This window comes from Chiloscyllium plagiosum, unplaced genomic scaffold, assembly GCF_004010195.1.
Source record: "Chiloscyllium plagiosum isolate BGI_BamShark_2017 unplaced genomic scaffold, ASM401019v2 scaf_89975, whole genome shotgun sequence".
NCBI classification, from domain to species: domain Eukaryota; kingdom Metazoa; phylum Chordata; class Chondrichthyes; order Orectolobiformes; family Hemiscylliidae; genus Chiloscyllium; species Chiloscyllium plagiosum.
In genome coordinates, this window is record NW_025206354.1 from 1 (window position 1) to 11,502 (window position 11,502).

Sequence of the window (11,502 nt, forward strand, 5' to 3'; positions counted from 1 at the left end):
GGGGAGAGTGGGATTAGTCTGGGTGGGATATTAAAGGGTGCAGAGAGTGAATGAGAGAGTGCTATAGACTGAGTAAGCTATTAAAGGGTGTAGGGAGTGAGTTGCACAGTGCTATTAGACTGGGTGAGATACTGAGAAGTGCAGGGAGTGAGGGGAAAGTGGGATTAGATTTGGTGAGTGGTTGAAGGGTTTGCCACTGACGCACCATGCAGAGCTGCTTTCCCTCAGCCTCTACGCCCAGTACCTCAAGTTATTGTGGACGCAGGCCTTCTCGAATTGGCTTCTCAGGTGGTCAAAGCCTCTCCCCCCAAAGATGCTGTCCTTGAAGTATGCCAACTCAGTGAAGTAACGGCGGGCAGCAGTTTGGAAAGCGGTCTCTGTTCCCGATGTGGCGTCCCGCGATGCAGGGGACTGTCCGAGCAGTGGATCGAGGTGCAGCAGTGTGGCAGTCAGCCCACCCATGGTCAGCCTTAGCTGCAGCTCAGCCTTAACACTGTCCAGGGATGGGGAAGGCTGAGATTTACCTGCAAGGAGGAGAGGCAACGGGTTAGACAGCTCGTTGCTCAAGACCAAGCTCATCCCACTGCCTCATCTCTCACCGCAGCCCTGTATTAATCCCAAACTAATCCCACTGCCCCACTCTCTCCCCACAGCCCTGTATCAATCCCAAACTAATCCCACTGCCCCACTCTCTCTCCATAGCCCTGTATCAATCCCCAAACTAATCCCACTGCCCCACTCTCTCCCCAAAGCCCTGTATCGATCCCCAAACTAATCCCACTGCCCCACTCTCTCTCCCCGTAGCCCTGTATCAATCCCCAAACTAGTCCCACTGCTCCATGTAGCCCTAGATCACAGTCTCCCTACTGCTCTGTATCAATCCTGAACACGAACTCAACAGCCCTAGATCAATCCCCATCTGTAAGGGAGACATGAAAAAGCACTCACAACTAAGCCAGCCTCCAACAGAGCTATCCACCTTGAAGAAAGGTCAGTGTGCACTGAGTGTGGCGTGGGCTTTGCTGGTACTGACCTGGTTCTCTGGTCATGGACTGTAAACCAGGGAGCATGTTGGGGAACACGGAGCTCCCATATCGGTGCGGACTGTTCATCAGCAACTGGAGGGCATTCAAAGAGAAACATGTCAGTCCCACATCCAGTGCCTATGATATATTATGCGGGCACAGAGATCAGGAAGGGAGCAGTATACACACTGGGATGTTGATGCCAGTCAGCAGGTGAGGAGGAGTCCGCGCATTATCTGAAGGGACCTCTGAGTCACAGGGGCTGATTCATTTTCCGCCTCCCGTGGCGCAGATAGTCAGAGGTAGTGTTGGGGGTTCACGCTGAGGCCGATTCGGGCGCTCCTCGGTTCAGCTGCCTTCGGACAGGTCGGAGGATTGAACCCAAGCCTGACCCAGTCTGCTCAGGAGGAGCGTCCTCGTTCACAGAGTGGTGGGAACGCCGACATTCCAAGCGGTCTGAGCTGAACATGTAGATGCAGTTAAGGGAAGGAAAGCCTGATACAAAGACATGAGGGAGAAGTGAGCACGAGGTTATATTGGTGGAGCTGGGTGAAGAGGAATTGGAGGGTGAACTCCAATTGGATCGTTGGAGGGAGCAAATGACCCGTTGCTGTGCAGTTTAATCCATGTACACCTCGCACCAAATCCTCATCAGTCCCTGTGCTTGCGAAGCAACATCGGGCCCTGGTCCAACAATGCCACCATTTTAAAATTCTCAGCTTTGCACTCAGACTCCTCAATGGCTTCTCTATTCCTGTATCCTATCCCAGCCCGACAATGCTCCAAGATCCATAGAATCCCTACAGCGTGGAAACAGGCCCTTCGGCCCTACGAAGAGTATCCCACCCAAACCCATTCCCCATTACTCTACATTTACCCCCAACCTGCACATCCCTGGGACACTATGGGACAATTTAGCACGGCCAATCCACCCTAACCTGCACATCCTTGGGCACTATGGGACAATTTAGCACGGCCAATCCACCTTAATCTGCACATCTTTGGTCTGTGGGAGGAAAGGGGAGCACCCAGAGGAAACCCCACACAGACATGGGGGGAGAATGTGCAAACTCCACACAGACAGTCGCCTGAGTGTGGAATCAAACTTGGGTGCCTGCCGCTGGGAGGCAGCAGTGCTAACCACTGAACCACCGTGCCGCCCTGAAGATGTCTGGGCCCCGATAATTCTAGCCTCTTGCGTGCTCACAATCTCCTTGCGTTGCCAGACTTCTTCAGCTCTGTTACTCCCTTATAGACTTCCCCTCTTTATTTTAATATCCCGCGTGGCTTGATATTGTTTCAGTCCTTCCAAACAGCGGGTACAGGGGTCTACGCGAAGGCTGTGCGCCATTACTTACACATGCTTGCAGTGACGGGGGCTGCGGTGGGCAGCTAATGTAGTCACTGCGCATCGAGCTCTCCAGGTCGACGTCTGACAGCTCACTCACCGACTGCACTGAGGCCACACTGCTGGTCATTGGGGCCATGGAGTAAAACATCTCGGGGGGCACTGGCAACGGAGACAAAGAGGCAGGCTGAGTGCAAACAGAAGTTTAAAACAAAGCAACCAGTTGCCAATTATCCAACTGCTCTCGACGTCGGTGTAAATACGGACTGTAATGCAGTGGGAAAACCATGCAATCAGCTGAAGGGGACAAGCACAGGCAAGGGGATTGTACCGTCTCCCGCATGCATCACCTTTCATATTCCATTCCAGGTAGGCTGAAAGAGACGCCCACCCAGCTCTCTCCAACCCCTTCTGTTCAAGGCAGAACCTCCACTGACGTCAGGATGCTGAACTGGAGGGGGCGGCGGTGGGTTGGGCAACGATGGAATTCAGGTCGGACTGGGAATATTTCACAGTCGCCACTCTGCCCTGCTCGTCTCACACTGGCAGGAAAAGCTGACCGACCGAAGGAAGACAAAGGAGAAAAGAGGGGAAGCCTCACTCCAACTGTATAGGCCATATCTGAGCCCACACCATCAATACTGTGCAGAGTGTTGGTCTCCTGAAGAATCCAGAGAATCACTGCAGTGTGGAAACAGGCCATTCGGCCCAACGAATCCACACTGACCCTCTGAAGAGCTTCGCACCCAAACCCAACCACCTACCCGATCCTTGTAACCCAGCATTTCCCATGGCTAACGCACTTAACCTGCGCATCCCTGGGCACTATGGGGCAATTTAGCACGGCCAATCCACCCTAACCTGCACATCCCTGGGCACTTCGGGAAAATTTAGCACGGCCAATCCACCCTAACCTGCACATCCCTGGGCACTATGGGACAATTTAGCACGGCCAATCCACCCTAACCTGCACATCCCTGGGCACTACGGGACAATTTAGCACGGCCAATCCACCCTAACCTGCACATCCCTGGGCACTATGGGACAATTTAGCACAGCCAATCCACCCTAACCTGCACATCCCTGGACACTATTTGGCAATTTAGCACGGCCAATCCACCCTAACCTGCACATCCCTGGTCACTATTTGGCAATTTAGCTCGGCCAATCCACCCTAACCTGCACATCCCTGGACACTATGGGGACAATTTAGCACGGCCAATCCACCCTAACCTGCACATGTTTGGACTGTAGGAGGAAACCGGAGCACCCGGCAGAAACCCGCGCAGACACGGGGGGTACGTGCAAACTCCACACAGACAGTCACCAGAGGTTGGGGATCCTGCCGCTGTGAGGCAGCAGTGCTAACCACTGAGCCACTGTGCCAATAGAAATTTTCTTCAATAACCTAATAATGGTGTAAGGGGTACTGTACCTTTAAGACAGTTAAAAGCTAGCAGAACTACCTGACACAGCACCAAGTGTTCTGTATAAGGTAACAATCTAACATTTGGTTGAACAGCTAGAGTAGCTGGGTTGCCTGGAGATGACAGAACAAATTCAAATTCGGCCAATCAGTTCAAATTATGCCCCCCCCCAAAAAAAAGCTAACTCCAATCAAGTTTGAATTGAGTATATTGATAATATTAAAAGCAAATGACATAATCCGATGCTGTGGGGTACAAGACCAGGGAAAATGGAACAGTTGGAGGAGAACTGCCAAGCCACCAGCATCTGCAGACGGCCTGCAGAATCGCTCTCTTAAAAGGCACCTTTATCCATCAGTGACCTGTGAAACAGAAATCCCTAAGAAGAAAAGAAGACAGAGGAAGATACAAAGAGAAGATTTGATAGCGGGCTGGTTTTGAAATGTGAATTTTTGGTAAATTTTAATCGGGGGCTTTATTGGACTAGTATTATAGAAGGGGAAAGTAAAAGATAGGTTAGAGGAAGGAGTTGTAAATGGGTGTGAGTTAATTAACCTTTGTTAGACTTTAACAAATAAAGTTGTTAATTTTTACTTTGAATAATGACCTTTGGGATAGTTCCTGGCCTCTCGAATTTTCACAGATTACCGCACGGGGTAAATCTTTTCTGGATTGCTACTTTAAAGTTGCGGGGGATGGGGGTGGGTTTATCCTGTGTCATATCAACCTGTTCAGAGATGTTATTGCCATACGTCAGGAGCAGGTAGGATTGAACTCAGGCCTCTTAACTCAGAGCTAGGGCCCAGTACCACAGGAGCACTCAAAACATTATACTTGCAGCAGGAGCAGTCCAGAGAAACACCAAAGAATCCCTACTGTGCTATAAGAGGCCATTTGGCTCATCAATTCTGCATCCCGCCCAGATGCACATCCGCACCCTATCCCCGTAACCCCGCATTTATTGCGGCTAATCCACTTAAGCTGCACGTCCCTGGATGTTACAGGGTAATTTAGCATGGCCATTCCACCCTAACCTGCACATCCCTGGGCACTATGGGACAATTTAGCACGGCCAATCCACCCTAACCTGCACATCCCTGGGCACTATGGGTAATTTAGCATGGCCAATCTCCCCTAACCTGCACATCTTTGGACTGTGGGAGGAAATCCCATGCAAACATGGGGGGAGTGTGTGCAAACCCCATACAGACAGTCGGCCGAGGGTGGGATCGAACCCGGGTCCCTTGCTCCGTGAGGCAGCAGTGCTAACCCACCAAGCCACCGTGTTGCCCTCCTTACCCCTGTTCTCCGAGCCTGCAAACGAGTCCAGCTCTTCGCTCCTGGCGTGCCCTGAGCTCTGGCCCGAGTGAAGCTGCTTGTTGAGATCCTGCTCGATCAGTTTGAAATCCTCGGGGTCCAGCGGCCGACTCTTGCTCAGCTTTTCCTTCAGTCCGCTCACCTCTGCTTTGGAACGAGAAGACAAAACGAAAAAAAATGCCACAGGTATCTTACACCGGCCTTTACTATAAATGATACAAGCAACATCCCGAATATAGCCGTAAATTAGGAAATGCAAGGGAGGGAGAAACTCAAAATTGCAATTACTGTGATCAAGATGTGCTGTTGGAGCAGTGGGGTCAATTAGTCCCTGGGGTCTTTGACAGACTTCACCCCAGGGTTTTTAGAGGGGTGTCTACTGAGGTAATTGATATGTTGGTTTTAACTTTCCAAACATTCCCTTGATTTGGGGGGGGGGGTTCTCATTCAATTAGAAAATAGCGACTCTAAGTCCTTTATTCCAAAAGGGGAGGGAGACAGAAATCAGGATTGAGCCAGGAAATTGTTAGGAGCTATTATTAAGCACATTATAGCAGGGCACAGGCAAAAAAGTTTGAGGCAATCAGGCAGTCAACATGGCTTTCTGAAACAGAGATCACGGTTCACCAATTTATTATGCGCCGTGGATAAAGCAACCAGTGTGTGTACTCAACTTCAGATTTCCAGAGGGCCTTTAATAAACGTTATTGTGGGACACGAGAGTTCAAGAATGTGGGTGGTAATATATCTGGTTTTGCAAGAAGAGATGTTCCTATCTGGATTTCCAAAAGGCCTTTGACAAGATGCTGTGGAGGATGCTGCTAAATAAGATAAGAGCCCATAGTGTTTGGGGCAAGGATTGAGGATTGGCTGACTGGCAGAGAGTGGGGATAAAGGGGTCTTTTTCAGGACGGTGGGTGGCAGAGTCCCACAGGGGTCCGTGTTGGGACCACAGCAATTCACGTTACACATTGCCAATCCTGACGTAGCAACCAAGGGCATTATGGCTGAGGTAACACAAAGATTTGTGGAGGGACAGGTATGGTGAGGGAGCGAGGGTGCTGCAGGTGGACTCGGACAGGGTGGGAGAGTGGGCAGATAGAATGCAATATGGGGAAAGTGCGAGGTTATGCGCTGTGGTGGAAAGAGCAGAGGGGCGGCACAGTGCCTCAGTGGTTAGCACTGCTGCCTCACAGTGCCAGTGACCCGGGTTCAACTCCCGCCTCAGGCAACTGTCTGTGTGGAGTTTGCACATTCTCCCCGTATCTGCGGTTTCCTCTCACAGTCCAAAGGTTAGGGTGGATTGGCCGTGCTAAACTGCCCACAGTGGTCGGCGGATTAGTCAGGGATAAAGGTAGGGGAATGGGTCTGGCTGGGTTACTCTTCGAAGGGTCGGTGTGGACTAGTTGGGCCGAAGGGCCTGTTTCCACACAGTAGGGAATCTAAAATCTATCTAAACTGGGAAAGGCTTTGGAAATCTGAAGCACAAAGGGACTTGGGAATCCTAGTTCAGGACTGTCTTAAGGTTAACACACAGGTTCAATTAGGAAGGCAATTGCAGTGTTAGCAAGAGGACTAGAATATAAGAGCGGAGATATACAACCGAGATTATTTAAGGCTCTGGTCAGACCACATCTGGAATATTATGAGCAAGTTTTGGACCCCCGTAGCTAAGGAAGGATCTGTTGGCATTTAAGGGAGTCACAGGTGGTTTACAAGAATGATCCTGGGAATGAGGGGCTTGTCATGGGAGGAGCGCCTGAGGACTCTGGGTCTGTACTCGATGGCGGGGGGGGGAGCGGGGGAATCTGTGGGACTCACTGTCACAGAGGGTTGTGGAGGGCAAGTCACTGAGGGTCTTTAAGGCAAAAAGAGATAGACTGTTGATTGGTAAAGGGATCAAGGAGTACAGGGTGAAGGAGTTGAGAAACATATCAGCCATGATTGAAAGGGAACACAAACTAGACGGGCCAAATGGCCGAATTCTGCTCCTGCGGCTTTAACTCTTTACAATTTACATCAAGGACTTGGATGAAGGTACCGAAGGCATGGTTTCTGAGTTGCTGATGATACAAAGATAGGCAGGTAGGAAAGTAAATTATGAAGACGACTTAATGAGGCTACAAAGGGATATTGAGAGGCTAAGCAAATGGACAAAGACCTGGCAAGTACAGTGCAACCTGGTAAACTGACCGTTTTAGCAGAAGGAATAAAAAAAGAAGCAATTTACCGAAACAGCGGAAGATCACAGAACTTTGAGGGGATAGAGAGACCCAGAGAAAGGTAGAGGACTGACAGAGTGGGAGGACGGGGGGAGAGAGATGGGGACGGGGTGGAGATAGGGAGGGGAGATATACAGAAGGATAGACAGATACTTGATAAGCGAGGGGTTAAAATGTTATCAGTTTGGGTGGGAGTGTTATCTTTAAATCAGCTGTGATCGTGCTGAATGGCTTGGGAGGCAGAGTTCCTATTCCTGCTTTCCTGCAGTAGGGACAACTCCCCACCTGATGTGACTTTTAAATCTGTCCAACCCAGTCAACACTGGCCCCTCCAAGTCATGGTGAACAGAGCACACTTTCACCCGAGTTCATTCGAGGTACATCGAGCAGTACAGCACAGGAACAGGCCCTTCAGCCCATGACCTTGTGCCAAACGTAACGCCAAATTAAATTAATTCCTTCATCCTGCCCTTGGTCCATATCGCTCTGTTCCTTGCATATTCATGTATATATCAACAAGTCCCTTAAATGCCCCTGCTGAATCTACCTTCATCACCCTGACACCAGGTTCTTGACTCCTACCACTCCCTGGGTAAATAACCTGCCCCTCACATCTCCATTGAACTTTCCCCCCTCAGCTTAAAGCATACTTAGTTTTAGCCATTCGAAGTTTGGGAAAAAGATTCTGACCGTCAACCCTACCTATGCATCTCATAATTTTAGAGACTTCTATCAAGTCTCCCCTCAGTCTCCAGAGAAAACGCCCTGAGCCTCTCCTTACAGCTTATACCCTCTAATCCAGGCAGCATCCTGGGAAACCTCTCCTGCACCCTCTCCATAGACTCCACATCCTTCCTGTAAATGTGGGGAGCAGAACTGAATGCAATACTCTCGCAATGAGGACTTGGCCCTCCCTGACCTAACCTTCATGCCTCACCAAAGTCTTATACAACTGCAACATGGCATCCTGACTCTTGTACTCAATTCCCCGACCAATAAAGACAAGCATGCCATACGCCTTCTTTACCACCCTATCTACTCACGGGGCTACTTTCAGGGAGCTAATGGACTTGAACCCCAACACCCCACTGTACATCAATGCTGTGCGGGGTCCTGTGATTAACTGTGTAACCTACCTGTGAGGTTGAGTGTACTGAGTAAGTCAGCCAGGTTGGAGACCTGTTGGGGGTTCAGGAACAGGTGCAGCGACCCCATCTTCCCATCTATTGCCAACTGGCAGAGAAACAGAGCAGTCAGCACAGGTCAAACACAGAAACAGAACCCACACTCCCCGGACACAGGACATCAACCAGCCTTGCTGTCACTAGTCCCCTATCCTATAGGTTCTGAGAGGAATGGGTATTAATAGTCACAGGACCAGGAATTAAGGTACAGATTGGCAGAAATTCCTCCTACTGTTTCTGTGTAACAAGTCAGAAGGGATTGAATAGTGTTCTCTTCCTACACGTTTCCTAAGTTGAATGCCATTCCCAACTCAATTATGACAGTCTCAAGGAGCTGGGAAACCTCTTCTACTTCCTGCCTAACAGGGTTGAGGGGTTGAATGACCTTTCCCAGTTCCCGTGCAACGAGAGGCTATAGGGCCCGTGTCACAAGTTCATAAGGCTGAATGGCTACATCGTGTCTGTGTGACAAGCTCCAGAGGGGCTGAATGGCCTCCTCCTGTTCCGATCACACTGGACGGGAGGTTTGTCAGGTCCAAGGTATTACATCAGTTTTTAGTCAAGTCTACAGCTCCAAGAGGTGCTTCCTTCCACCTCATTTCCATCTTAGCCATCAACCAGATTTCCCCTCATGGTTATTTAGCTTCCCCCTACCTGCAGCCACACCACTCCTACTGGGAGTGAGGTCCACGTTCTCCCCATTCTCTGGATAAAGAGGTTGCCCCTTGGTCCTGGCTTTGATGGAGCAGCTTCGGGGGTGGGGGGGGGCAGACAGCCTATTCCCACTACCACCTCTTGTGTTCTCGCCCAGCGAGCAGCACGTAATCTACATTCTCCCCGACCAAACTCTTCATTTACCTCAAGAGGACCCTGTATCAGGCCTCGAGCGGCCCTATTGTACCAGAAGACGCAGCCCGACACGTGTGGTGTTTCCGGACTCGTGTACACCCTCCGTTTTGAGCTGGCGAACAGGTTAAATTAAACCAGCTCAGGATAAATCCAGAGTGAACAGCTCACATGTTACGAAGTGGAACAAAGATGGAGAAACACAGTGTACACCACACTTGTGCTCTCACCTCAGGTCAGCCTTCCGCCTTCTCTTAAGACTATTAGTTACTTCTGTCTTGGGTTCAGCATGACAGACACTCTAAGTGGTCAGCCCAGCAATTTAAGGCCAGCCATAACACTAGGGATCTCCCCAATTACCCTGCACTGCCCCTGCCTTGGATATATAGACTCCCACGACAAAGAACCACCAACATCCCCCCAAATCCCATGTCATAGTGGTTCCCAGCCACCCCTCTGCTTGACGGGATGTAGACATTGCTGGCAACATGGGCATTTGCTGTCTGTCACGACCTGCCCTGGAACCGATGGCTCGATGGGCCTTTTCTGAGGGGCGGTTCAGAATCCACCACCTCACTGTCGGCCTGGAGTCACGTGCCGGCCCAGAATGGGACAGGATGGCAGATTGCCCGTCAAACAGCACGTCAGCGAACCGGGCGGACGTTTAAGCTCATCGGTCTTTGCCGTCATGGTCACCGTCACCCAGACTGGCTTTCGAGTCCAGCTTTTACTAAGTGAATTTGACTCCCATCAAGATGGATTTGAACCTGATGTCACTAACCCGGGGCCTCTGATTTGATGATGCCCCAGAATGAGTCGTCTTATGAGGAAAGGTTGGACAGATTGTGCTTGTGTCCGCTGGAGTTAGCAAGAGGGAGAGGTTGACCTGGTTGAAGCGCAAGTTGCCGAACTGTCTCGGCAAAATGGATTAGATTAGATTAGATTATTTACAGTGTGGAAACAGGCCCTTCGGCCCAACAAGTCCACACCGACCCTCCGAAGTGCAACCCACCCATTCCCATTCCCCTACATATATCCCTTCACCTAACACTACGGGCAATTTAGCGTGGCCAATTCACCAAACCTGCACATTATTTTTTGGACTGTGGGAGGAAACCCACGCAGACACGGGAAGAATGTGCAAACTCCACACAGACAGTTGCCTGAGGCGGGAATCGAACCCGGGTCTCTGGCGCTGTGAGGCAGCAGTGCTAACCACTGTGCCACCATGCCGTCCTCGTGTTGACCAGTTCAGAATGGGCGGGGGGACGGACAGATTTAAGATTAAGGGTCAACCTGTGCAGAACAAAGGGGATTCCTTTTCTCTCAGAGGGCTGGGCGAATTTAGAATGGTCTGCATTGGGGGGGGGGGGGGTCAGTAAATATTTTTACAACAGATGTTAACTGATTCCCTCGCCCAACACGAACTTAAGATTATTAGGGGCAGCAGTAAGATGGGAAAGTGAAATCTGAATCACAATGTATCGACCATGAAGTTTTGAGAGGCCGAACGGCCTGTTTCTGCCTCGAATTCCTACGTTTGTATGCCATTGAGGGAAACAAACTTGTCACCTTCAATATTCGAAGGAGCCGAATCTTAACCCTCGCAGGGGATGACAGAGATGGTCAACAATTGTGGCCTCCGTGTCCAAGGGACGGTGGGGTATCGATCAATGAGGACTTGGCCCTCCCTGACCTAACCTTCAATTATCAGAAAAGTAACGCAGCTTACTGGAGCAGCACGGTGGCTCAGCGGGTTAGCACTGCTGCCTCCCAGCGCCAGGGACCCAGGTTCGAATCCACCCTTGGGCGACCGTCCGTGTGGACTTTGCACATTCTCCCCCCGCCACCCCCCGACCACGTGGGCTTCCTCTGGGTGCTCCGATATCCAAAGATGTTCAGCTTGGGTGGGTGGTGGGTTAGCAGTGGGAAACGAAGGGTTATGGGGATAGGGCAGGGAGGTGGGACGCTCGGAGGGCTGGTGTGGGCTGAATGGGGATTCTACTAGGAACAGTGTGAACTTTGGCTCCCAGTAAAGAGCATGCCAAGCCAAGAGGGTGAGGGATTCAGAGACTGGTTCAATACTTCAGTGCAGCGCTGAGGGAGGGCTGCACTGTCGGCGGAGGCATCCTT

At 50.7% G+C, this 11,502-nt stretch overlaps 1 protein-coding gene across 2 annotated transcripts; it reads right to left on the minus strand.

Annotated features, from left to right (window-relative positions):
• Nucleotides 1–216: 216 nt before the first annotated feature.
• On the minus strand, nucleotides 217–8,603 carry LOC122546508 (autophagy-related protein 2 homolog A-like). 2 transcript variants are annotated; one of them, XM_043685202.1, is made up of 5 exons: nucleotides 8,476–8,603; nucleotides 5,100–5,261; nucleotides 2,384–2,535; nucleotides 1,034–1,118; nucleotides 217–524 (listed from the first exon to the last, which is right to left on the minus strand). In XM_043685202.1, the coding sequence occupies exons 1-5, from the start codon at nucleotides 8,552–8,554 to the stop codon at nucleotides 232–234; spliced, it is 771 nt and encodes a 256-aa protein (XP_043541137.1). In that variant the 5' UTR covers nucleotides 8,555–8,603; the 3' UTR covers nucleotides 217–231. The 2 variants fall into 2 exon arrangements, with proteins under 2 accessions (XP_043541137.1, XP_043541136.1); XM_043685201.1 differs by having other exon boundaries at nucleotides 5,100–5,264; nucleotides 8,476–8,600.
• Between the last annotated feature and the right edge of the window lie 2,899 nt (nucleotides 8,604–11,502).